Source organism: Rana temporaria, chromosome 3 (genome assembly GCF_905171775.1).
Source record: "Rana temporaria chromosome 3, aRanTem1.1, whole genome shotgun sequence".
Lineage (NCBI taxonomy): Eukaryota > Metazoa > Chordata > Amphibia > Anura > Ranidae > Rana > Rana temporaria.
Genome location: NC_053491.1, coordinates 52,744,477 through 52,771,980, shown reverse-complemented (window position 1 = coordinate 52,771,980; position 27,504 = coordinate 52,744,477). Strand labels below are relative to the sequence as shown.

Below are 27,504 nucleotides of genomic sequence, written 5' to 3'. Positions count from 1 at the left end.
TTTACACTTGTGATTGACCAGTAATGTCAAAGATGTCTTCAGAAACAATATTGTTTTCATCCTTGTTTATATTCTTTATTGTATTTTTTCCTAGACTTGCATTTTTTCTATATTTTCTATATTTTTATTTTTATATCGCATGTACACTTTGATTATATTTTTTTAAATACCAGCTCATGCAAATCATGAATACCATCAAAAGCAAATATATTTTTGTTACAGACATCTAGAATTACCCGATCTGACAACGACAAAGATGTTGGCTGGGATGCCTGGGGCACCTGGAGTGACTGTTCTCGTACCTGTGGGGGAGGCGCATCCTACTCTTTGCGGAGATGTCTCAATGGCCGGTAAGGTTTTTTGTTTTAATTTGTTTTAAAGTGGTTAACAGATGGTAGCCCATCATGGTTACCAACATATATATATATATATATATATATATATATATATATATATATATATATATATATATATATATATGTATATATGAATTATTTTTACTTTAGTGGGCTCAGTTGCATGTTATCCAGGTTCCTCTGTCCCTCATACTGTATTGCATTCCTTTCAATCTTTCCTGTGCCTTTATGACTGTACCATATCAAATGGAGGAGTCAATCCTCAATACAGAATACAGGATCATATGTTTTCCATTTTATCTGTGTATTTGGAGCTGGACAGACCTGCCCATGCTATAGTGCTTGCTGAAAGCATTCACCACTTATCATATTGCTCCATATACTTACTCATCGTCATTCTCACACTTCAATACATCAACAGGGCTTCTTCACTGCTGGTAGTCAGGCCATCATTTTTATTACTCATAATCATCCTCGGTACAACAGCAGTGTATAGAAGCAGTACTGCTGGGAGCATTAAACACTCCTAATCACATCAGCAGTGTGTGTGTGTCAGCGTTTTACTATAGCAAGTTGCACTTTTTTGCTTTTTAACTTTTTACATTTCTTTAACCACTTCAGCCCCGGAAGATTTGGCTGCCCAATGACCGCGCCATTTTTTGCGATATGGCACTGCGTCGCTTTAATTGACAATTGCGCGGTCGTGCGACGCTGTACCCAAACAATATTGATGTCCTTTTTTCCCCACAAATAGAGCTTTCTTTTGGTGATATTTGATTTTTGCGCTATAAACAAAAAAAGAGCGACAGTTTTGAAAAAAACACAATGGGGTTGATTTACTAACGGCAATTAGAATGTGCACTTTGCAAAGTGCAGTTGTGCTCTGCAAGAGCATTTGTTCCAGAGCTTAGTAAATGAGCTAAAGATTCACTTTGTAAAGAATACCCAATCACATGGAAGGAAAAAAAAACAGCATTTTTGCTTGCACATGATTGGATGAAGGAAGTCAGGAGAGCTTCTGCTCATTTACTAAGCTCTGGGGCAACTTCTCTTGCTGAGTACAGCTGCACTTTGCAAAGTGCACAGCTTATTTGCCTTTAGTAAATCAAGCCCAATATATTTAACTTTTTTCTATAGTAAATATCCCAAAAAATAAAAATAAAAAAAGTTTAGGCCGATATGTAGTCTTCTACATATTTTTGGTAAAAAATCGCAATAGTATATTTTATGGTTTGCGCAAAAGTTATAGCATCTACAAACGATAGGAAAGATTTATGACATTTATATGGCTTTTTTTTGTTTGCTAGTAATGGCAGGGATCTGCTTTTTTTTTGCAGTATTGCAATGTTGCAGCGGACAGGTCGGACACGTTTGACACATTTTTGGGACCATTGACATTTACAGACCGATCAGTGCTATAAATATGCACTGATTACTATGTAAATGTTACTGGCAGGGAAGGGGTTGACACTAGGGGGTGATCAAGGGGTTAACTGTGTTCCCTAGTTTGTGTTCTAACTGTGGCGGGATGGGGACTGACTATAGGCAGGGCTGTCTTAATGAGAGGGCACACATGGGCACTACCCAGGGGCCCCAGCTGCATGGGGGGCCCCTGCACGGTCCCCAAAGCAGCTGGTCCTTGAGACCACACTGCCCTGAAATTGGGGGTATCATGATGGCACTGGCAGTGATAGATGCAAAGGGGGAGCAGTCAGCCTCCTACCTACTTAATGTCTGTTTACCTTCACTGTCGTCATTGTAGGGGCCCCAGAGCATTACTTTGCCCAGGGGCCCATGATGCTATTAAGACGGCCCTGACTATAGGAGATGACAGATTGTGTTTTATACTTTGTAGAAAGACACGATCTGTCCTTCTATCCTCAGACAGCATGGGGATTTGTGTGTTTATACACACAAACCCCCGTGCTCACGCTCGTGCATGCGATCGCACATGGCCGGCAGCCTGCTCATGAGCTCTCTGATGGCTCTACTGGACGAAGCCGTATATATACATGAGTTCGCCCAGGAGAGCCATTCTGCCACAGCATATCTGAGTGAGCCGGTCGGGAACCGGTTAATTGTCTAACTGCCAATGCGGTAAATATTGCTGCGACTAGGTGTTTATTTCTGATAATGCATAAATAAAAGCGTTTACTTTTTTCCAATATTTCATTTAATGTAATTCTTTGCTTAGTGATGTTCAGTTCTCCACACTTATACTATTTCATGGTTTCCCCAATGTTAAAAAGGTTGAGAAAGGTTGTGTTAGAGAGGTAAACTGCCTTATCTTCTGGTGAGATATCTGTACCTGACTTATCCCTCGTTCAAATTGAATACGGCTTTGATATCGTTCGACTTCATCTAAAATCACACAATTTTAAAACCACTTGTCAGTGCAACTTCAGGTGCGACTTTGAAGACATCTGCAGAGCTTCATGCACAGATGTCTATGTAAGTTGCACCCGAGATCGCCAAAAGTAGTGCAGGAGCTACTTTTTCAAATCAATGCAGCACTGCAAAGTCAGCATCTCATCAATTTGAACATGACCATTGCTGACAATAGGGTACAACTTGTCATGAGATTTGACCTGTCAAAACGCATGGCAAGGCGCTCTAATGCGAACAAGGGCTTACTGGGGTTGATTTATTAAGACCGGAGAGTGTAGAGCTGTGTTTAGTGGCCAATCTGCTTCTAACCTCAGTTTGATCAATTAAAGTATAGGTATGGATAGAGTGGAGAGGGTTTAGATCACCTGTCAGTTTTTATTGTTGTCTGTGTTTCCGTTAAAGTGGTTGTAAACCCTTGCATACAACTTGGCCCTACAGGTAAGCCTAGATTAAGGCTTACCTGTAATTGCAAGAAATATCTCCTTAACCCACACGGTTAAGGAGATATTTGCAGAAAAGACTGCACCGTTGTCTACGGCGCATGCCTGACAACTGAGCGTGCCGTTTATGAATGGGACCGAGCTCATGCGTGGGAGTGACAGGCTTTTTTTCTCGGAAAGTCCGGCCGTGTGTAGCCTTCATCTGACTTTTTTTTGTCGGAAGTCCGACGGACCTTAGAGAAAGAACCTGTTCTCTTTCTTTCTGTCGGACTTCCGACGGACTCACAGCGGACTTTTGTCCGGTCAAAAGTCCGACCGTGTGTATGAGGCATAAGATTCAAACAAAATAAAATCGCTATCGGGGCACAATTATTTTTTTCCCAGGAAATAAATTGCAATTTGGGGACTGGATAAAGAACACACAGTTAAAAGATATTACAAAAAATAAAAAAATATGTTCACTTCAAGATTTGAAACACAGAGGTGATTTGAAAAAATGTAATGAATGGAGGTATTCACAGTTAAAAACACTTTGTGGCAGGGCTCCCACAACCGATAAGAACAAAGAAAAAATTAAATGCAATGGAACAACTATGCAATCCTCGGAAGCTGGTCAAACATTGTATTGTGCAGATCTATAAAATAATTACTGATATAACGGAACCAAGAATACCTCCATTCGTAGAAAAATGGGAAGGGAATTGGGAACACGGTTAATAGAAGAGCACCTAAACAAAATATTAAAAGCGGTATATAGTTATTCAGTAGATATTAATAACATAGAAATAAATTATAAATGCCTTGGTAGATTGTATATAACTTAACCCTAATAGGTGTAAGAAAATTGCAGCGCTAATTAATATAATATTAAATATACAATAACATATAAACTCAATAACACCACGTGACAAGTGATATAAATTCCATAAAAAATTGATGAACAAATTCGATGAGAAAATTCCTTATTCTGTGAACCTTCCACCTCACCACCGTGCTGTGATAACTCCCCTCTCACCAGACGGATTTGCCTTTTACTCTCGTGTTAGGCGCCGTACACACGTCCGAGAAACTCGACGAGCAAAACACATCGTTTTGCTCGTCGAGTTCCTTGTGAAGCCGCCGCGGATCTCGGCGAGCCAAGTTTCCCCGTTGACTAACGAGGAAATAGAGAACATGTTCATTATTTGGCCCAACGAGATCCTCGTTGGTTTCCTCGGCTGGAAGTGTACACAGGGCCGGGTTTCTCGGCAGAATCCAGCTCCGATCGAGTTTCTGGCTGAATTCTGACGAGAAACTCGTCGTGTGTACGGGGCCTCAGGCTTAATCACTTGTGTATCATCCCACAAATGGATAAACGAATCTCAGCTGGACTACCGTGATAATCCCTCAATAATGTACATGAAAACAAAAGAAGTGCTCCAATAGTGTAAAATTGTACCACCAGTTTAATTCAAAATCACAGCAACACTTCATTCATTAAACTCACATGTAAAAAATAAAAAATCAGCTTCAAACAAATCACAGCAAACATCGGTGTTTAGTTGGCTCTGCAGTGCTAGGGGGTCACGGCAGACCTGAGGTGTGTGCTCAGTTGGTATAGACTCACCACACTCCAGATTCCCGGCTCCCAGTAACGGCAAGTTGTCTAAACAGCAGCGGCGTCTCTAGTCAGTGAAGCTAGTAAAACTGTAGCCACGTTCCCGACATGTTTCGCAGTAAATGCTTAGTCATGGGATTGGCTGCTGAACTCCCACCCACTTCCTTTATAGATTCCCACTGCCTAACACATAATAGGTCATCCCGCGCATGCGCGCACGTCATGTCCCCATGATCACAAAGCACAACAATCTACGGACTTTATGAGAGGAAAGCTGCTTGAAGTGCACACACTTCATCACATCAGCCCCACATCCATCAAGGTGCCAACCCAATATGCATATAAAAGGGCATGTTAACCAATACCAGGAGTAAAATTAGAATAAACAAATGAGACCATATCACACCACCATGATCCCCTGACTCAGGCTGTCACAATCCAAGGGGTGATGCGATCTATGATCAGTGCACTAATATAAACCAATTGTTAAATCTATATATATAAAACTCAGTGTGTGTATGTATGTTCCAGCATCACGTCCAAACGGCTAAAGATATTAATATGAAACTTGGAACACATGTTACTTATATGTCAGCAACAAACATAGGATAGGTGGTTTAACCCTTACCCACCCCCATTTGCCATGGTCGGGGTTTTCCTTTAAAGTCCCATTCAACTCTATGGGAAATACATGTTACTTCCAAACGGCTGTAGATATTTCGATAACACTTGGTCACATGTTACTTATATGTCCACTTAAACTATAGGATAGGTAATTTATCCCTTAACTACCCCCATTTGTGAGGGTCGGGGTTTTTGTTTAAAGTCCCATGCAAATCAATGGGAAATGTATGTTCCCACAAAACTTCTGTTGTACGCCTGGAGATATTTCAATAATACCTGGTACACATATTGCTTATATGCCAAATAAAAATATATGACAGTTAAATTAACCCTTACCTACACCCTTATATAAAAGATGGGTATATTTATATTACTAAGATTTTCCTCCCCAAAAGGTTAAGATAGGAAGACCGGCAACGCCGGGTATTCAGCTAGTGATTTATATAAAACTAAGGATAAAATAATGAGTTAAAGTAACATTGAAGTTAAAGTGACTCTCATTAAGTGATAGTGTGCATCATAAAATGCCGATCAAATTACACTGGTACTATTTGTCCGCATAATGCACGCCCTCTCTCATGGAGACAATGTTGTCAATAAAATATATTGCAACAAATGCCCCATGATCCATCTAGAGAGGGCTTCCTAATCTACCCATTGACTCTATTACAATATGTGTATCATAATCCTATTATGACATATCTCACATATGTAAATAAAGAAACCCTAAATCAAGAAACAAGGTCCTATCAGTATTATAAAGAATACAGAAAAAATGATGGATGAACAGTACTATCCCAGCTCTCCAATCAGTATCTATCATTTAATAATTATTAATTAAGCAGTTAAGGTCTACTTCTATGTTTAACCTCCTGGGCGATAAACATTTCATCAAAAATATCCAACGGGTTTCCCTCTGAGAGAGGTCCCTTACCCTGTTATTACCTCTAGAAGACGGGTGGATAGTATCTATACCGTAAAAGTGTCGGATCTTGAATATGTTTTTGTCTGAAATGAAGTGACACGCTATGATAGCGGAAACCTTTCTTAATGTTAGCCAGGTGTTCAGCAATACGCACTCTTAACAATCTTTTTGTTCTTCCTACATATAATAACCCACAAGGGCACCACATGAGATAAACAACATGGGAGGAGTTACAGGTGATAAACTCCTTGATGTCAAATGATTCCCCATCAAATGGTTTGTAGTGTAACTTTGGCGGCGTAAGTGCGCGCAATTCAAATGGATGTGATGGGGGCGTGTTTTATGTAAATACGTCTTGACCCGAAGTAAATGACGTTTTTTTTGAACGGCGCATGCGCCGTCCGTGGGGGTATCCCAGTGCGCATGCTCGAAATTAACCCGCAACAAGCCAATGCTTACGACGTGAACGTCATTCTATGCAAAGCCCTATTCGCGAACGACTTGCGCAAACAACAAAAAATTTGACGCGGGAACGACGGCCATACTTAACATTGAGTACGCCCCATATAGCAGGGGTAACTATACGCAGAAAAAAGCCTTACGGAAACGACGTAAAAAAAGCGCCAGCCGGACGTACGTTTGTGGATTTGCATATCTAGTTAATTTGCATACTCAACTCGGAATTCGATGGAAGTGCCACCTAGCGGCCAGCGTAAATATGCAACTTCGATCCGATGGCGTTCTAAGACGTACGCCAGTCGGATCTAGCACAGCTTCAGGCGTATCTTGTTTTGTGGATACAAAACAAAGATACGCCGGAGCAAACTAGAAGTTACGCGGCGTATCAATAGATACACCAGCGTAACTTCTTTGAGGATCTGGCCCATAGTGTTTACAAAATAGGGGATAGTTTTATTGCATTTTTATTAATAATTTTTTTTTTACTACTAATGGCAGCGATCAGCGATTTTTTTTTGTGACCGCGACATTATGGCGGACACATCGGACAATTTTGACACATTTTTGGGACAATTGTCATTTTCACAGCAAAAAATGCTATATAAATGCATTGTTTACTGTGAAAATGCCAATTGCAGTTTGGGAGTAAACCACTAGGGGGGGGTTAAGGGGTTAAGTGTGACCTCATATGTGTTTCTAACTGTATTGGGCGGGGCTGGACGTGTGACGTCATTCATTGTGTTTCCCTATATCAGGGAACACACAATCAATGACAGCGCCACAGTGAAGAACGGGTAAGCTGTGTTTACACACAGCTCTCCTTGTTCTTCAGCTCCGGGGACCGAACGCGGGACTCCAGCGGCAATCGGGTCCGCGGGGTCCCGTGGCCGCGGTCACGGAGCTTCGGACCGGGTCACGGGCGCCCGCCCGCGACCCACGGCTTGTGCCCAGCCGTGCCATTCTGCCGACGTATATGTGCAGGAGGCGGTCCTTAAGTGGTTAAATGAGCTGCTATCAGATCAGGTCACGTATAAGAAGCTATTTTTTTTTTGGCGCAGTGGTGATAGAGGTTACCCAGGGCGTTAGTATCCTATATCAATCATAGATGGTATATAACTCCGGTCAAAGCAGATAAATATCAGGCAGGGAAATCTCCAATGTGTTGGAGGGGCTGTAATTCACAGGGCACTATGACACATATATGGTGGGAATGCCCCAAGGTTAGAGAGTATTGGCAGGAGGTGCGGAAACATATAAAGGAGATTACTGAAGAGGAGGTAACACATGATCCATGGAACTGTTTATTTCATAATACTAATAAAACAATGAAACAGTACAAAAATACATTAGTACCATGTCTATTAAATGCAGCCAATGGGGTAATCCCTAAAAAGTGGTTGGATCCAGAAAAACCTACAGTGAGGGAATTGTTTAAAAGAATTTAGTATATACTTAGTATGGAAGACTTAAATGGTCGAGAGGAAGATCATACAGAAAGGTTCCAGGGTGAATGGAAAAAGTGGAAAAGTGGATTGATTTTAAAAGAACAAACAAATATATAAATAACTTTGTGGGAATATAGATATCTGAGGGGGGGGGGGGGGGGGGTCTGTGGCAAGGAGAGAGGGGGAAGAGGATATATGATGTGAAATAATATATCTGTATTTTAAGATATATTGTAAAATAATAAAGTTTAAATAGAATTTATAAATAAATAAAATCAAATAAGACAATATAACAGTCCAACCAAGAAAATAGTCTAGTGGTCATAAAATAGGCAGTAAGGTATTTGATTGACCAACTTTGTCATACCAATCAAACCGCAGTTTCCATGATGAGCTGGCAGCTTGGTATTTACCTATAGATGAGGCAAATAATAATTGTAGGTGGCATGCATGTGTGTTATTTGGATTATTTCATTCATGGTAGGTGGTTGGGAGTCTTTCCAGTGTCTTACCAGGGACAGACGGGCTGCCAATAATATGTGGATTACAGGACTTCTCACTTGGGGCGGTACCCAGTCTAAGTTTAGGGAGAATAAGGCTGTTCCCTCTGAAGTGGGATTGTTAACCTAAAAATTGTTGTTGATCAGCTGGAAGGTTGCTGCCTAGAGGGAGATTACTGATGGGCAGGCCCATTCAACATGGTGGAGGGTGCCCGCAGCACCACAATGCTCTACTCTCCCCATTCATAGTAAGCCTTGTGTTCTGTGAAAAGGATACAAGGGTATTTGTGAATGAACACATGGAGAAGAAGGTGAGACTAAGGGCTGGTTCACACATGTGTTGATTATGAAGAATGAAGCAATGCTCACTAATGCACCTATATTGTTTGACATTTTTTGTAGCGTTTTTGAAGTGTTGAAAAAGCAGCAAGGAAGCTTGTTAAATGCTTATGAAAGTTTTGTTGTTTCCTAGGGGGACGTGCTTAAATGGGAAGTGATGTAGAGCAGTGGTCATCAACCCTGTCCTCAGGGCCTAATAACAGGCCAGGTTTTATGTATTACCTTGGGGAGATGCAGACTAGAATACTGCAATCACTGAGCAGCAAATGATATCACCTGTGATGTATTTCAGTTATCTTGCAAACCTGGCCTGTTAGTGGGTCCTGAAGCCAGGTGTTGTTGATGTAGAGCAATGGTTCTCAACCTGGGGGTCAGGACACCCTTGGGGGTCGAATGATGATTTGCCAGGGGTCACCGAATCCTGGGCTGTTCCTGAAGTCTGCGCCGCTCTCCCAGTCTTTTTGCGGCCGCCCAGCAAGGCTGTCCCTGGAGCCCGCGGGCGCCCATTTAGCCACTTTGCAGCCGCCCATTCAGTTCACGGCATGGCTGGGAGAGGGGGCAGAGACTAGAGGTCAGCTGACTGGTGAGAAATGTGAAGTGGGAGGGGCTGGAGGAGACCCCATCTCCTGATTTTGGCATAGGTGTCACTGCTACGGGACACCAGAAAGTCAAAGACACAGTGAGTAACACTACCTGTGATTATAGTTGCCATTAAAAGTACCCACTACAGTTATCAGATCAGCAGATGTCCTTGATCAAGAGCACCCAAGTTGGCTGATCAAAACTCCACTCAGCACAGCCACTGATCCCAACTCTCTGCCAGCACTGCCACTCATCCCAACTCCCATCCCACCAAGAAGTAAAAATAGAGAATACATGAAAGGGAGAGATAAAGAGGGGAAGAAACAAAGAAAGGGAGAGACAATAAGAAAGACCGCTGGAGAGAGGGATGGGGAAAAGGGAAAGAAAGGAGAACAAAAAGTGGTACATCCTAAAATGTACCATAAGGGGGTTCAATACTGTATGAGTGGAAGGGACTCGGGAAACGCTAAATGTCTGTGGGTTAGGGCCGCAAATTACTTGCCTTGGGTGCTGACAACCCACGCTACGAAATTTATTTTACTGTTAGGGGTCCCCACAACTTGGGAAATTTTATCAAGGGGTCATGGCACTAGAAAGGTTGAGAACCACTAAAGTAAAGGGAATCTCTGCTTTGAGTAGTTATTTGGTTGTGGTGTGAGACACAATTTTTGTGAATTCTCTGAAAGATTAATTTCTATACTTCAATCTTACTGACTTTGGGTTGGTCCAGCTTAAGATGATCATGGAAAGAATGGCCCGGTGGAAGAAAAGGAGGGTGTTGCGTTGGTATTGGATGCATCCCATAGTCTTACAGAGACTTTCCAAGAGGCATTGCTATACCCTTTACCACAAATTGTGTGCATATTAGCAAAAGTTTTCGCTTGCTGGCACCGACACTTGCTTTCTGGCATGGCCTGTTGCTGGCACCAACACTTTGCTTTGCCACTGGCAAAAATGCTCAGTATTGCTGGCTGGTTGATGCTTTTGGCTGCACACAGAAGCAAATTACGTTACCACATGCCCTGTACAAACAGGAAGTGTCTGGAGTTGCTCTGTCCTAGTTCTCTATTATTTCTCAGTGCATTCTGGGATAAAAGAACCTCCACTGCTTCTCCCCCCAATGCCCAGCTAACACTGTAAATGCTATCGGCATGGTTAAAGGAGTTGCAAAGTCAGAATTTTTTTTTGAACATTAAGATAAAAAAAAAACGTCTGTGTGTAGCAGCCGCCCCAGCACCCACTAATACCTACCTGAGCCCCGTCTCTATCCAGCGATGTCCATGAATTCCTCAGCTACCGGGGACCCTTCCTCCTGATTGGTTGGGACACAGCAGCGGTGCCAATAGCTCCCGCTGCTGTCAATCAAAGTCAGTTAGCCAATCAGGAGAGAGGGGGTGGGGCCAAATGGCAGTTCCATGTCTGAATGGATACACTGAGCTGCAGATCAGCACGTTGTTTCGCATTGAAAAATTTGTAATTTTATATCGTAGGCCTATAATTCTTAGGAATAACTCAATTAAATCTGTCCAAACAAGAGTCTAGTAGACTTCCCAGGCATGATAAAGTTTGAAACACAAAATCATAAATTATAATATAAAAAATAACTATAAATAATTATAACAAATAATAATATAATTATAATAAAATGTATTCAATAATGTAATCAAATCAAAAACACTAAAACCACTTTTGACGTAAAGGGACACTTTTTGGTTGCTATGGGACAATCTACAGTTTCCAGGCAGAAAGAACAGTATTTATAATATAAAACTGCATGCAGGGCACTGGACTAACCACTAGGGACAAATGGGATGTGTAATTATTTGATATAGTAATGTAATCTGTAAGATTATAGTGCACTCTATGTATTGTGTGTTTTTCACTTTTTGAATTTGGCTCCGAGCTCCGTCCCTGTGCGTCGCAACGCTCGCAGGGAACGAAGCTCGGCACTGTGAATCGAGCGGAGACACGGCTCGCAGACACATCGGGGAGACATCGCAGGTTCCAGGGGACAAGGTAAGTAACCTGTATATGGATCCTGCAATGCGATCCCGAGTGTGGCTCGGGCTTACCACTTTTGGTACTGAAAATTCACCCCGAGTCACACTCAGGAATACCACTAAGGAGGTTAAACGTGCACTGTTTATGAGATATTTACTACATACGCTGCCGCCGCCATATAGGCGCATGTGCACTGCTAACAAATTCCATACAAATTATGTAGCACCACAAAATAATACTTGATTCTGTATTTTCCAAAGGGGGTGATACTTAGAGGTGGGTAGGGGGTGGAACCAAGGGATGGTCCTGGGAGGTGGGTAGGGGGTGGAACCAAGGGACAGTGCTTCAAGATGGGTAGGGGGTGGAAGCAAGGGATGGTGCTGAGAGGTGGGTAGGGGGTGGAACCAAGGGACAGTGCTTCAAGGTGGGTAGGGGGTGGAACCAAGGAATGGTGCTGGGAAGTAGGTAGGGGGTGGAACCAAGGGACAGTGCTTCAAGGTGGGTAGAGGGTGGAACCAAGGGATGGTGCTGGGAGGTGGGTAGGGGGTGGAACCAAGGGATGGTGCTGGGAGGTTGGTAGAGGGTGCAACCAAGGGACAGTGCTTCAAGGTGGGTAGAGGGTGGAACCAAGGGATGGTGCTGGGAGGTGGGTAGGGGGTGGAACCAAGGGACAGTGCTTCAAGGTGGGTAGGGGGTGGAACCAAGGGTTGGTGCTGGGAGGTGGGTAGGGGTGGAACCAAGGGACAGTGCTTCAATGTGGGTAGGGGGTGGAACCAAAGGATGGTGCTGGGAGGTGGGTAGGGGTGGAACCAAGGGACAGTGCTTCGAGGTGGGTAGGGGGTGGAACCAAGGGATGGTTCTGGGAGGTGGGTAGGGGGCGGAACCAAGGGATGGTGCTGGGAGGTGGGTAGGGGGTGGAACCAAGGGACAGTGCTTCAAGGTGGGTAGGGGGCAGAGAAAAGTGATGACTCATAAGAGGGTAGTAACCCTGGTCTCATCCCTGTGTCTGCTACATCTACAGTAGAGCTTGTTCTTTAAAAAGCAACAAAAAAAATAAAAAGAAGAGACTTACTGGCCAGATCACCAGGTGAAAATAAAGAAAATCAAACCTAAAAAAGAAAACAAATGCAGCCATCGCATCTAAGAATTGGTAATCTGCAATATAATAAGTGTTTGCTTTTGGATTTATTACTGTAATGAGTAAAGATTTTTAAATCTTGGCATCACAACTTTAAAGGCAACTGAATGTAAATAACAGATTTTATTTGGTCATTATTAAAGTCAGACATCCACTGTGTTCTATTTCAGGAGCTGTGAAGGACGAAACATTCGTTACAGAACATGCAGCAATAATGTAAGTCACAATGCCAATATTCATTTCCTTTCCTCCATTGTCTCCAAGTTCCGAAGTCTAAAGTTGGTGCAAGTCCTTGTCTCTGTTTTCCTATACTTCTTCTTCCTCTGCTTCATTTAACGCCATTGACAGCTCGGGGGTTTGAACTCACACATCCTGGTGCTGTCTTTCTTCAGTCAAGTCTTCCTGCCAGGCCGTGATTCACAACATTTTATGTGTGTCACAAGGAAGGTGCACTTTACAGGGGATTTACAAAATATTATTTTCTTTATCTGGAAGTAGCCAATATTTACAGACGTCTTGCCCACAAGAAAAAGACACATTTTTTTTTTGTCCATTAAAATCAAAGGAACATCATTGTGAGAATTTCATAAAGATCTGTTAGTAGTTTATTACACTTGCATTAAAAAGTCATTGTGATTTTGCTATGAGAATGAAAGCGAATGTCTGTTCCATATATTATAACCCAACACTGGCCCCCTGTGGACAAACTCTGCAACAAACAAGACGCATCTTCTATAACACAGGTGCAGAATTTTACAGTAGAGTTCACTTACACCAGCAATCCACGCCAATTGTACGGCCGCTGGTGAAAGATGTCTTGAGCCATCATATTTTTTACCTTCCTTTTTTTTCGTTACAACCACCACCCTGCAACACTCTTCATTACTAGGCCTTTTTTCTGTTTTCACCAATGTGATAGTTTGACTGACATGTACTCCATCGGGCAACACTGTTTGCAGCTGAGTTTTAAATAATTTTTAAAAGACAGATAAATCTTTCTTTTGCTGGTATTGTTTTTTTTTTTTTTTAAAAGACACCCGAAATGTCCTTTATACTAACTGTTAAAGTGAAGGTTCACCCAAAAACTAAATTTTTAACATTAGATTGAGGCTCATTTTGGTAAGCAGAATCGGGTGTTTTTTTTTAAATCGAAGCAGTACTTACCGTTTTAGAGAGCGATGTTCTACACCGCTTCCGGGTATGGGCTGCGGGACTGGACGTTCCTATTTGATTGACAGGCTTCCGACAGGCTTCCGACGGTCGCATACAGCGCGTCACGATTTTCCGAAAGTAGCCGAACGTCGGTGCACAGGCGTCGTATAGAGCCGCACTGACATTCGGCTACTCGTGACGCGATGTATGCGACCGTCGGAAGCCTGACGGAAGCCTCTCAATCAAATAGGAACGCCCAGTCCCGAAGACCATACACGGAAGCGGCGGAGAACATCACTCTCTAAAATGGTAAGTACTGCTTAGATTTAAAAAAAAAAACACCCGATTCTGCTTACCAAAATGAGCCTCAATCTAATGTTAAAAAAAAAAATTCAGGTGAACTCCCGCTTTAAATAAGCTAATTATATAAAATGGTCACTGTAGTAGTGCAGTATTTTTTTTTTTTTTAAAACTAACCTTTACAGTATATTTATCCCGCAGCGCGCTCCCATCTTAATTGTGCGCATGTGAAGCCCATTAGTGTTTTCTACTGAGAATAGGTGCTGCTGGCTACCCAGCATACACATCCCGATCTTGCATAGGAAAAAGTCCCATGAGTGGATGAACCTCATTATTTACCTAACATGTGCTGATATCTCATTGATCTTGTGAGTTCCCATTTGTCTTTTATGGATTAAAAGTTCACTACTGCTGCACTTAGATGGCGCTGCTCTCTTTGTGTTTTTTAACCCATCGGTCTCATGCCACCGCCGTCGCCTCTTCTATAGACAAAAGACTAACAATGGCAACAAGCACCTGGTTGCCCTTATCAAAAATGGCACTTACCACTGCCTTACATCGCGTCATTTCCTGTTTGGAAATAATGCAATGCTATCAGGCGGCGATGCTCACTGACTCCTGGGAATGATGCCACACATCTCCCAGGAGCCAAGGCGCCACGGGATATGACGTACCTCGCCTCAGTGCCCTTAGAAGAAAAAAAACTCCCAATGTTGTTTCAACTTGTGGGATTGATGCGATTCATGCAAAGTTAAATTTGTGGGTGGAACGTTGCTTTAATAACTGTTTTTTTTTTTACGATAAAATACCCTTTTTGGAAAGTAAGAAACTGATGCTGCATCCACCTAGGTAAGTATGATTAGCAAATAAATAGAAACCATACTTCTCTTTTAAGCTTTGACAATGAAACCTGAAACCTAGAAGCTGATTGGTTTCTTTGCGGAGCTGCACCAGATTCCGTGGTGTGCACCAGTTTTAGTAAATGCCCCCCATATGGGTTGGTTTACTAACCACTTGCCGACCAGCCCCCGCAGTTTTACTGCGGCAGCATGGCTGGGCTGAGCGAAACTACGTTATGTTATGTCGCTTTGCCCTGTGGCCACTAGGGGTGCGATTTCCACTGGGCACCCGCAATCGCTCGCTACACAGCGAAAAAAAACAGGATCTGTGTGTGAAAGCACACAGATCTCGGTTCTCTCAGGGGAGAAATTACTGATCATCTGTTCATACTAAGTATGAACAGATGATCAGTCATTTCCCGTAGTAAATCCCATCCCCCCTTCAGTTAGAACGCAGAGAGGGAACACAGTTAACCCCTTGATCACCCCCTAGTTTTAACCCCTTCCCAGCCAGTGACATTTTTACAGTGATCAGTGCATTTTTATAGCACTGATCACTGTAAAATTGTCAATGGTCCCAAAAAAGTGTCATAAGTGTCCGATGTGTCCGCCATAATTTCGCAATCCCGATAAAAAATCGCAGATCGGCCAACCTTACTAATAAAAAATAAATAATAATAAAAATGCCATAATTCTATCCCCTATTTTGTAGATGCAAAAACTTTTGCCCAAACCAATCAGTATACGCTTACAAGAAAGAGAGTCACCGCTCCAGGTGGGTCTACTATATGGTCACACGTGTAGAACAGGATACCAAGGGTGCTGGCAGTGCACTAGGCAAGCATAAAAGGTAGATGAAAGATGGATAGCCACACTCCAAAAAAACGTTCAGGTTGTCTTTTTTTCAAATAAACAGCAAATACATCACCAAATCATAAAAACAGGAACAGGGGAACAGCCGACGTTTCGCACAAGATCAGTGCTTATTCATGGCTGGTATACGCTTATTGCATTTTTTTTTTACCAAAAATATGTAGAATAACTAAACTGAGGGGAAAAAAACTTTTTTTGGGGGGGGGGGGGGGATGGGATATTTATTATAGCAAAAAGTAAAAGATATTGTGTTGTTTTCAAAATTGTCGCTCTTCTTTTGTTTATACCGCAAAAAAAAAAAAAACGCAGAGGTGAACAAATACCACCAAAAGAAAGCTCTATTTGTGGGGAAAAGAGGACGCAAATTTTGTTTGCCTTTTGCGTTGTATGACCACGCAAGTTAAAGTGACGCAGTGCCAAATTGTAAAAAGTGCTCTGGTCAGGAAGGGGGTAAAATCTTCTGGGGCTGAAGCGGCTAAAGACTGTTAACTTTGCAAGGAAAGTTGCACCTTACAAGAGAATTTGCCCCAGAGCTTAGTGAATAAGGTGAAGCTCTGCTGACTTCCATCATCCAATCATGTGAAAGCAAAAATGCTATTTCTTTCAACTTTCCTTGCTCATGATTATTGGCTATTCTTTGCAAAGTGAAACTTTACCACATTAACTAAGCTCTGGGACAAATTCCTGCGAGGTGCTACTTTTCTTGCAAAGTGAACAACTTTTTGCCTTTAGTAAATCAACCCCAACATGTAGAGTCAAATCACATTTACAATTGTAAAGGTCACCACCGTCTACGACCTTCCATCAACCCACGACAGCTCATCTGACACTCCAACCATCCAACAGACATCAGACATCCCATTTCCCAGAATAACAAGACTTGTTCTGTTACTGGTTTCAAAATATATGAACACTTTTAATGGTTAGCTCTCAAGTTTATATACAGTTTTCAAGGCATGCTTCAGTGATCACAGGAACAATCAAACTCTCCACCCACCCATCACACCCTGGGGGGGGCTTCATTACACCTTCAGATGGCTAATTGTTAAACATTCCTGACTTTTCGGCGCCGGTCTATAATTAACATGACCTAATCACTGCACCTGAGAAGTCACATTCCTTCATTAACAGAATTCAACAAAACACCATCACACAATGATTTCCCCTCAATCCACATCTGTAGACAGACGGTCTGTCTCCGACAGAAAGGTATTCACACCTGAGCATCAATAGGCTTTACATAGTGTTATCACACAATGAAAGGCCTTTCAAGAGCCAGCCTCATTTAACATGTCAACAGTCTACACAGAGAGATGAGTCATAGAATAAACCAACACTTTGCAATATCTCCTGCAATATGAGCTATCAGTAATGTCCCCTGTCCTGTAATTTAGGATATAATTTCTCAGTCACCCTATGGCCCTATCGGACATAAGGTGACCCTAGACATAAGACTCCTTGGTGACGCCGGTACAGGAGTACCCTCATCCTTCCAAAGTCTCTGTTTGTCACTCCGTTACAACAATGTTATCTTCTTTATGTTATATTTGGAAGGTCACGGTACCTTGTATTTCCAGAAGGTTGTGGGTTTATTCAGCAGCAAAACAAAATATGATGGTATGAAAGGGATAGTGAGAGAGGTAATACAATTCTCTGTTGTCCAGCTTAGAGCCGGTTCACACTGGGGCGGCACGACTTCGGGGGCGACTCGGCAAGGCGTCCTAAAGACGACTTCAGAGGTGACTTGCAAAATTACTTCTGTATAGAAGTCAATGCAAGTCGCCCCGAGTCGCCCCCAAAGTCATACAAGAACCTTTTTCTAAGTGCGTCGCTCCTATTAGAAAGTTTCTATTGAATACAATGGGACGCGACTTGTCAGGCAGCTGAGTCGCCTGACGAGTCGCCCCAGTGTGAACCCGCTTTAAAGGGTCACTAAAGGATTTTTTTTTTTAGCTAAATAGCTTCCTTTACCTTACTGCAGTACTGGTTTCATGTCCTCATTGTTCGTTTTTGCTTTGAAGTAGCTGTAATTCTGCTGTGATCTCCACACTTCCTGGTTGCCTGTTTCCTTATAACCATCATACTGGGAGATTTTCACGGTGGTCTAAGCTGTCATTACTGTGTGTCTAAAACTCCTCAGAACCAATCAGATTCATTTTAAAAACAAAACACTGCCCTGGATTTGTTTGTTTTTGTTCTGTGAGTCTTCCCGACTCACCTCTCACCCGGAACTTCATGTATGTACCTTTAAAATCGAAAGTGAAACTAGAGGCACATTATATGATAGATTAAATTACATTTTTAATCATTTTTAAAAGGAATCAGTTAACTTTTATGTCTCTATACCCAATAAACAGTCATTTCAGCAAAACATTTTTTTTCCTTTAGTGACCCTTTAAAGTTAAAACAACTTAGAGCTCCATATATAGTAAAAAGCATGTTGACGCCAATTCCCACCCCCCAAAAAATAATATATATGAACACATTAATAAAAAATTCTAGTTGTAAATATTCTGAGACTGGACTGGACTTCACAATTCATTCACATGAAGTGATCTTTTTTTAAACCATAATTACCCTGTACCATTCTGCGATCTATCCAGCTCATGTTACCCAACTGAATACAGATTAATAAGACTCTTGAAAGTGGTCATTATTTCACAGGGGCCACAAAGCCGGAATGCAGGTCAAAACATACACTCCGTTTACACTATCTACGTCTGTGTTCTACTAAGTGTTTTCCTGGGTTGTGACAAATAGTCATTATTATAGTCGCTCTAATCCTTTGTGAGATCAATTATTTCTTTTAGAAACATAATGTCTGTAAGGATTCTCTAACCTAGCACTTATTGTATGCAAAGTGATGACCTCAATACACTTAAATAGTACTATACCCATCTGTACAAGTTAGGTGTCATCTTTGTCACAGGACAAATATGAAATTGTTTGGTTGTAACGCAAAGCAAATTGTGGCAAAGGCATGGTGGTCTTCTAATCTCATGGTTACTCACGTAAAATAGGATGACGCTGTTCCTGATTAATGAGAAAATGGGCGCAATTATAAAAGATTCTGAAGCCTGAGTGAATATGGACCCTATGGTTTGTTCACCTCCCAAGGGATCCTGATTGGTCCTTGCTGCCTTTTTGATACTCCAACAGTACAGTTGACCTATAACATGTTGAAAATTGTCATGGATAAATCCTTCCCAAAATGAATGGAAGTGAATGGGAGCCATCTTAATGTACACTACTGAAGTCGCTCCGACTTCAGAAAAGGTTCCTGTACTACTTCAATCCGACTTGTAGGCAACTTGTACCCATTGATTTTAATGGAAGTCACCTCAGAAGTCGGATCACTGTCTTAACTGAAGCAACAATACAGGAAGATAACATACATTTGTCAGGCAAACCCCTCCCACAGTCCTGGAGGCAACTTGAAGTTGCCTTGTAAGTTGCCTGATGATTCATACTCAAGTCGTGTCCAAGTTGCCTCCCAAAGGTGCTAGAAGTCGTGTTGCCCCTGTGTGAATGGGCTCTAAGCTAGTACATTGGTTCACTTACCTTTTCCTTCGATTTCCCTTCTAAATGTTATTTTTTTCCTTTGTTTTCTTTGTCTGAATTTCTCACTTCCTGTTTCTCCTCGGTAAGCTGTTCTAAATGACTTTCCACCGCTCGGATGATGGTGGAAAGCTTACTGAGGAGAAACAGGTAGTGAGAAATTCAGACAAAGAAAAAAAAACATTTAGAAGGGAATTTGAAGGAAAAGGTAAGTGAACCAACAATGCACTAGCTTAAAGGAATCTATTTAGAAAATAAAATACAAACCTTTACAACCCCTTTAAAGTGGTTCTAAAGGCAGAAGGTTTGTTATCTTAACCACTTCAGCCCCGGAAGATTTGGCTGCTCAATGACCAGGCCATTTTTTTTTGCGATTCGGCACTGCGTCGCTTTAATTGACTAACTAGGGGAGGAGAGAGATTGGTGTTCATACTTAGTATGAACACACGATCTGTCTCCTCTCCCTTGAGAGAACCGGGATAGTTAGTACAGCATTGGATAGTTAGCCTGCTTGGTTGAACGAAAGAAACTGATAGTGTGTACAAGTCTTAACCTTCTTAAAGTGCACCCCACTCTCCCCAGGGACATACTTACCCCTCTATCATGGCCTCTAGCAATGCTTACATCCCTAAGTGAAAATCTTTAGCTAACAGCTGGAAATGTGTCTCTGGTTCCATAGCTGGTTCTATAGAGGTCAAAGGAAAAGATCCATAACAGCACATCATGAAGCAGGCGGTTTATGGGATGTATTGTGCAAGCAAGGCCAGTACAGAGCAGTTTTTGATGGAAGGATGTAAACATTGTCAGTGGCACACAAATCATGTGTAGATTTGCATTTAACCCTAAATGCCAAACCCTAACATAACTTTTAACTCCTTGAAATCTAACCTCATCCCTTAGCCTTATAACACAATGCAAAATTTACCCCTAACCAACCTCTAAATCGTAATCACTAAAACCCAGGGGCGGACTGACCATTCGGGCACTCGGGCACTGCTTAAGGGCCCCATGCCACTAGCGGCGGAATACCCCCACAAATACGACAGCGGCGCTTTACCACCGCTGCCGCCAATGCCCCAGTGTGAAAGGGCCATAAATGTAACCATATTGCTACATTTGAGGAGCCTCTCTTCTCTTTTATAGTCAGTTGTGACGTGACGCTACTTGTATATCAAGACATCGCTCATTTAAGTCAAAATGTATAAAAAAGATTTGCTTGTCTTGCAAAACACTCCCAGGCCTCGTACACACGACCAAGGAACTTGACGGGCGAAACACATCGTTTTCCTCGTCGAGTTCCTTGTTAGGCTGTCGAGGAACTCGACAAGCCAATTTTCTCCATTCCCGTCAAGGAAATAGAGAATGTGCTCTCTTTTTGGCTCGTCGAGTTTCTCGACAGTTTCCTTGACGAAAATGTACACACGACCGGTTTCCTCGGCAAAAAAATATCTCCCAGCAAGTTTCTTTCTGTTTTTTTGCCGAGAAACTTGGTCGTGTGTACGAGGCTTCAGACCAATCCAAGGTTTTACTGTATACATGAAAGCGGAACCAAAATACTTCACTATGTATAGTAAAATTAGTTCATTAAAAAGGATTAAAAACATTCATACAGTATATGCCAATATACCATAGCGCCAATCGGCACAAACATTCCGAATACCCATCAGCAGTAAGTGCAATACAAGGTGACCTCAGCCTGTCTGGCTCCACCCCAACATGTTTCATCTAATGGTGATGTCCCGAAGGGTTTCGGTATTTAAAGTCTTTAGCACGGCTGTTTTAATTACTTGTGATATCAGTTGTCAAATGCCAGTGAATAAGCTATTTGTACCTTTCTAAGAATACATCTTCTATAAAGAGGTTTTAATGTTGGCATAGGCATATTGATTGCACTTGATAAAACTTGGTAGCTTATCTCTAGATAGACATTCATGGTATACCGTACTTTTTTTATTGGCTTTAAAAACTCCTATAATGTCTTCATTGTTCAATTAGTTGATACAGGTGTCATTTTATTGAGAATAGTCTGTCAGTATTAAGCTCGGTGAATTATTACATTGGTCAAAACGGTAAAGCTGTTTAATGTTGGGAGACAGCTAAAGTTACCAGCTACAGGTTGGGTAAAATCTACCCGATCATGATTCTCAGTTACAGTAATAACAAAGTCTATTTATTCCAGATGTTAGCACATTTATTGAGGAGTCAAGCATCTCTTTGGCAGCACACAACATCTTTCACTCTAGTTCTGTTTTGAGATGTTAACCTTACTGAAAGGCCAATGTCATTCAGATCTGCACATCAATACTTTTCTGGCCGTGTACATTAAGTTCATGTTTTTACTATGCATTTTTCTTCATTTACTTAAAGGTTAGTCCATGTTTTTAAAACCGCTTTCAACAGAACCCGTAACAAAATCTGACCGAAAGTAATAACCAATTTCTGTACGCTATTATTATGTACTTAGAGTTATATTTTACATGCTAAAAGCAACAACCAGCTTTTTTGCTTGACCTCTAACTTGTTTTCACTAACCATTTTTCAACTCAGTTCATAATGATTGAAAGTTGACTAAAAGAAACACACAAGTAAAGCAAATCGTAGTTTCATATCTTAGTGGTAGAAGACTGATTGGCTTTTAATCTGCTGGAAAGACAGCTAAAGACAGCTAAACCTGTCTCGGCCTACACATTTCTATAATATGCTTTGGAGGTTTCCCATTTCATGTCTTCACAAACACCTCTAGTCAAACGTTTTATATGACATTCCCTATTTTCTTGCCTGAGATACTATATAAACAGAGTATATATATATATAAAATTCTTAATATAGTAAATGGAACCTCTTATATTTGGTAACATTTAAACATTCTTCCTAAAGCGGAACTTTACCCATGACAACTTAATAAAAAAATAATGGGCCAGATTCAGGTAGAATTTCGGCGGCGTAACGTATTGCATTTACGTTACACCGCCGCAAGTTTTACGGGCAAGTGCTTGATTCACAAAGCACTTGCCTGTAAACTTGCGGAGGCGTAGCGTAAATCCGTCCGGCGCAGGCCAGCCTAATTCAAATGGGGCGTGTATCATTTAAATTAGGCGCGTTCCCGTGCTGAACGTACTGCGCATGCTCCGTTTTTAAATTTCCCGCCGTGCTTTGCGCGAAATGACGTTGCACCGACGTCATTTTTTGACCGTCGACGTGAGTTACGTCCTTTCCTATTCACGGACGACTTACGCAAAAAATAAATTTAACATGGCAGGTCTATCTATACGCCACGAAATACCAGCTTTAACTATACGCCAGGAAAAGCCGACTAGCGACAACGTAAGAGAATGCGACGACCGCGCGTACCTTTGTGAATCGTCGTAAACAGCTAATTAGCATACACGACACGGAAAACAACGCAAACTCCACCCAGTGGGCGCCGAAGTATTACACCTACGATCCGAAGGCGTACAAAGCCGTACGCCTGTTGGATCGAAGCCAAAAGCCGTCGTATCTTGGTTTGAGGATTCAAACTAAAGATACGACGCGGCAAATTTGAAAATACGCCGGAGTATCAGTAGATATGTTCTTTAGCAAGGAACATACATTCCACATTCATAATTATGCCACCAAAATGAGTATGTGCTGTAAATTGCCTCCAGGATTGTTGTTCTTTCTGGAGGCTGACATTTTGCTGAAGCCCAGAGCCTCTGAAGAGCAGTAAAGCATATAGCGGAATTAAACCCATAGATTTAACGGTTTCAAAATACTGGTACATTCCTGGAATGTCGTGGTTGCTAACTCTGGGCCATATTCTCAGAAGAGTTACGACGGAGTATCTCAGGAAACTCCGTCGTATCTCTCTTTTTTGACCCGCGTATCTATGCGAGTGATTCCTAGAATCATTTTCGCAATAGATACGCTGAAGATCCGACATGTGTAAGTCACTTACACTGTCGGATCTTAAATGTAATTCGCCGCCGGCCGCTAGGTGGCATTTACGTTCAGGTCTCATTTGTTTATGCAAATGAGCCTGATACGCCGATTCCCGAACGAAATCGCGTCGCGTAACCGTCGCTTACGTCGTTTGCGTAAGCGTAAGGTTACCCCTGCTATATGAGGGGTAACCTTACGTCAGTCCCACGTATGCCATGTTAAGTATGACGTCGGGTCCGCGTCGTCTTTTCCCGTCGGGTACGTCGTTTTCCTAAGTCGTTCTAGAATACGACTTTCCGTCGAGAACTGGAGCATGCGCACTGGGTTATTTTAAGCCTGGCGCATGCGCAGTTCGAACTGGACGGGGGCGCGCTTAATTTAAATACAAGCCGCCCCCTTGGAATTACGCGGGGATACGCCGGGCCAATTACACTACGCCGCCGCAAACTACGGAGCAAGTGTTTGGGGAATACAGCACTTGCTCCTGTAAGTTGGGGCGGCGTAGTGTAAATAGCTTACGCGACGCCGCCGCAGGAACTACAAGAATCTGGCCCTCCAACATTTCCTTGTGTCCTCAGCCAAACTGTCAAAACATTGAATGGCTAGTGTCGTAACTGATCACGTGTGCAGCACCATGGCAGTTGCAGATCAAACAGAAGCAGCTTTCTTGGCTGTAAAGGTTAGGAGGGTTTAATTTCTAGGTTCACACTAATACGATGCGGGAAACAGAGCGATTACAGCGCTGGTTCTCATATCGCATCTCTTTCGCAGGCAGTTCACACTGTGATCGTACTGGTGTGAACCTGGGCTAAAGTTGACAGCAGATCGGCCTCTACAAATCTGTACAGTGCCTAAAAATGGATAGAAATAGAGAGCAACTGAGCATGTGCAGAGAAAGTGCATTACTGGATTTTAAACAATACAGACACTTATGTGGATTTTTTACATAGCTATATCTGCAATAGGATCCAGCCTGAAGTTATCTAGCAGAACTTAATTTTCTGACTCAAGTTCCACTTTTATTTTGCAGGACTGTCCTTCTGATGTTGGAGACTTCAGGGCCCAGCAGTGTTCCGCACACAATGATGTGAAGTACCAGGGGCAGTATTATGAATGGCAGCCAGTATATAATGATGCCACAGCTCCCTGTGCTCTGAAATGTCAAGCGGTGGGGAAAAACCTAGTCGTGGAACTTGCTCCAAAAGTTCTAGATGGTACCCGGTGTAACACAGACTCTGCAGATATGTGCATCAGCGGTATTTGCCAGGTACGTTTTTCATTTGTAGAAGACAGGATTGTGGGCATCCAGCAAAGTTATTCTTGCAGCTATGATCACAGATTACATTCTACAAATATTTGTATTATTTATTTATTACAAGTACATATATAGCGCTGTTAATTTAGTGCTTCACATATATATTGTACATTCAAATCAGTCCCTGCCCTCAAGGAGCTTAATATCCAGTGGCAAACAATCCATCCGTCGTCATAACCCCCCCCTCTGTCGCAGGGGTCACGGGTGGCACCCCCCGTCTGTCAGTCAGTCAGTCAGTCAGGGCCCCGCACTTACCCCATCTCCAGGCAGCGGGTGGTGGCTTCTCTCTCCACCTCCTGGCGGCCAATCCAATCGGACCTCCTTTCGGCCAAATGGGTGAGAGGTCTCATGACTCGCTTCCTGATTGGCCGGGTGGAGAATCAGTGTTAAATAGTAAATATTAATTTGCTATTGTCACACAAGTGGGTGGGCTTCGGGCACAGTGCTCTGCACCCCAAGCCCACCTTTTTTGAAGCCTATTAGAGCCTCTGGCTCTTATCACGTGCTAAAAATGATAGCTACAGCACGGTCGGGCCAGTTCTGGGAGGGCATCAGATGATGTCCTACCTTGATTACCCCCGCCCCCCGCTCAAGCCCACTGTGGTGGGTACCCTGTGCGCTCTGTGATTGCGGTGTCCTTCGAACACAGCTGATCACAGATCAGGGATAAAGAGACAATTACTGCAGCTCTTGCCCACATCATCAGCTGTGGTCAATCACAGCTGATCACGATGTAAACACACTTGCGCTGTCACAGCTTGAAAAGAGGAAAGGGACAGTGACCAGCGAGTATGAAAGGGGACATCTGCACTGATTATCAGAGCACTGGTTATTAGTGTCCTGATTATCAGTACAGCCTAAACAGTGCCCATCGCTTCTGCCTATCAGTGCCCATCAGTGCTGCCTATCAGTACCAATCAGTGACTATCAGTGCTGTAAATCAATTCCAGTCAATTCTGTCAATCAGTGCCCATCAGTGCTGCCAATCAGTGCCTCCTCATCAGTCCCTCCTATCAATGCTGCCTATCAGTGCTGCCTTTCAGTGCCCTTCAGTTCTACCTATTAGTGCCCATCAGTGCTGTCTATCAGTGCCCATCAGTGTTGCATATCAATGCAGTCTCATCAGTGCCTCCTCATTAGTGCCCATCAGTGCAGTCTATCAGTGCCCCTCAGTGTTGCTTATCAGTTCCCATCATTGCCACCAAATCAGTGCCACCTCAATAGTGCCCATCAGTGTAGCCTATTAGTGCCCATCAGTGCAGCCTCATTAGAAGTTAAGAAAAACTTTTTTTGTCTTAGTTTAGCAAAAAAAAAACAAAAAACAGTGGTGATTAACCACTTAAGGACCGGACCAATATGCTGCTAAATGACCCAAGGGGTTTTTACAATTCGGCACTGCGTCGCTTTAACAGACAATTGCGCGGTCGTGCGACGTGGCTCCCAAACAAAATTGGCGTCCTTTTTTTCCCACAAATAGAGCTTTCTTTTGGTGGTATTTGATCACCTCTGCGGTTTTTATTTTTTGTGCTATAAACAAAAATAGAGCGACAATTTTGAAAAAAAATGCAATATTTTTTACTTTTTGCTATAATAAATATCCCCCAAACCATTGTCATTTTCACAGCAAAAAATGCATTTAAATTGCATTGTTTGTTGTGAAAATTACAGTTGCAGTTTGGGAGTTAACCACAGGGGGCGCTGTAGGAGTTAGGGTTCACCTAGTGTGTGTTTACAACTGTAGGGGGGTGTGGCTGTAGGTCTGACGTCATCGATCGAGTCTTCCTATAAAAGGGATCACTCGATCGATGCAGCCGCCACAGTGAAGGACGGGGAAGCCGTGTTTACATACGGCTCTCCCCGTTCTTCAGCTCCGGGGAGCGATCGCGAGGGGGCGGCTAGAAACGAATAGCCGCGCCCTCGTCCCGGATCGCTCCTGAAGCCACGGGAACCCCGTCCCGATCGGACCCCCGACCCACGTCTAGGCAGGGACGTACAGGTACGCCAATGTGCCTGTCCGTGCCATTCTGCCGACGTATATGTACATGAGGCGGTCCGGAAGTGGTTAAATACTACCAAAATAAAACTCTATTTGTGTGAAAAAAATATATAAAAATTTCATATGAGTACAGTGTTGCATGACCACCCAATTGTCATTCAAAGTGTGACAGCACTGAGAGCTGAAAATTGGCCTGGGCAGGAAGGGGCCAAAAATGCCCAGTAGGCAAGTGGTTAAATGTCAACAAGAACTGACTTCTTCGAGAACGGTCAACTCTTTTGTGTATTCCTCAGATACAGAAGCAAAGACCCCTGAGTACTTCCAGTGGCACAGTGGCTTAGATGAAAATGTGAAAATGCCTAAGCTTCACCTTTTCATGTAGTTAGTTAGCCATAAAATGTCGCTAATTTATATTCCGCTGGCCTCTAACATTCCACATTAGTCTGATTGATGTTTTTCTTTTACTCCAAGCATCACATGTAAAGTGTGAACTGTTTAATGCATCATTACTGCAGACTTATCAGTTAAAAATGAAAGCGTCAGTTACATGTACCAATGCAAGCTGGAGGGAATGTGAGCATTTTTCTTTTGTACGCTTTTCTGTCATTTCTTGCCAAAAATTTTATGTACTTTACATTAGCCAAAAAAAAAAAAAAAAAAAACCCAGAAGGGAAGGTGGTTTCCATTTCAACATTGGCGCTCGTGTCTGGTGTAACTTTGTCAGCAAATACACGAGTTTGGTGATATCAGCCAATT

The 27,504-nt window shown here is 42.6% G+C and overlaps 1 protein-coding gene across 3 annotated transcripts in view; it reads left to right on the top strand.

The window, feature by feature from the left end:
* ADAMTSL3 (ADAMTS like 3) overlaps positions 1–27,504 on the top strand; it is a 634,062-nt gene that overhangs the window by 377,715 nt on the left and 228,843 nt on the right. For all 3 annotated transcript variants that reach the window (XM_040342560.1, XM_040342561.1, XM_040342563.1), the window contains exons 4-6: positions 223–350; positions 12,965–13,010; positions 24,468–24,704. In XM_040342560.1, the coding sequence (XP_040198494.1) occupies positions 223–350; positions 12,965–13,010; positions 24,468–24,704 (411 nt within the window). The remainder of the gene's footprint in view (positions 1–222; positions 351–12,964; positions 13,011–24,467; positions 24,705–27,504) is intronic.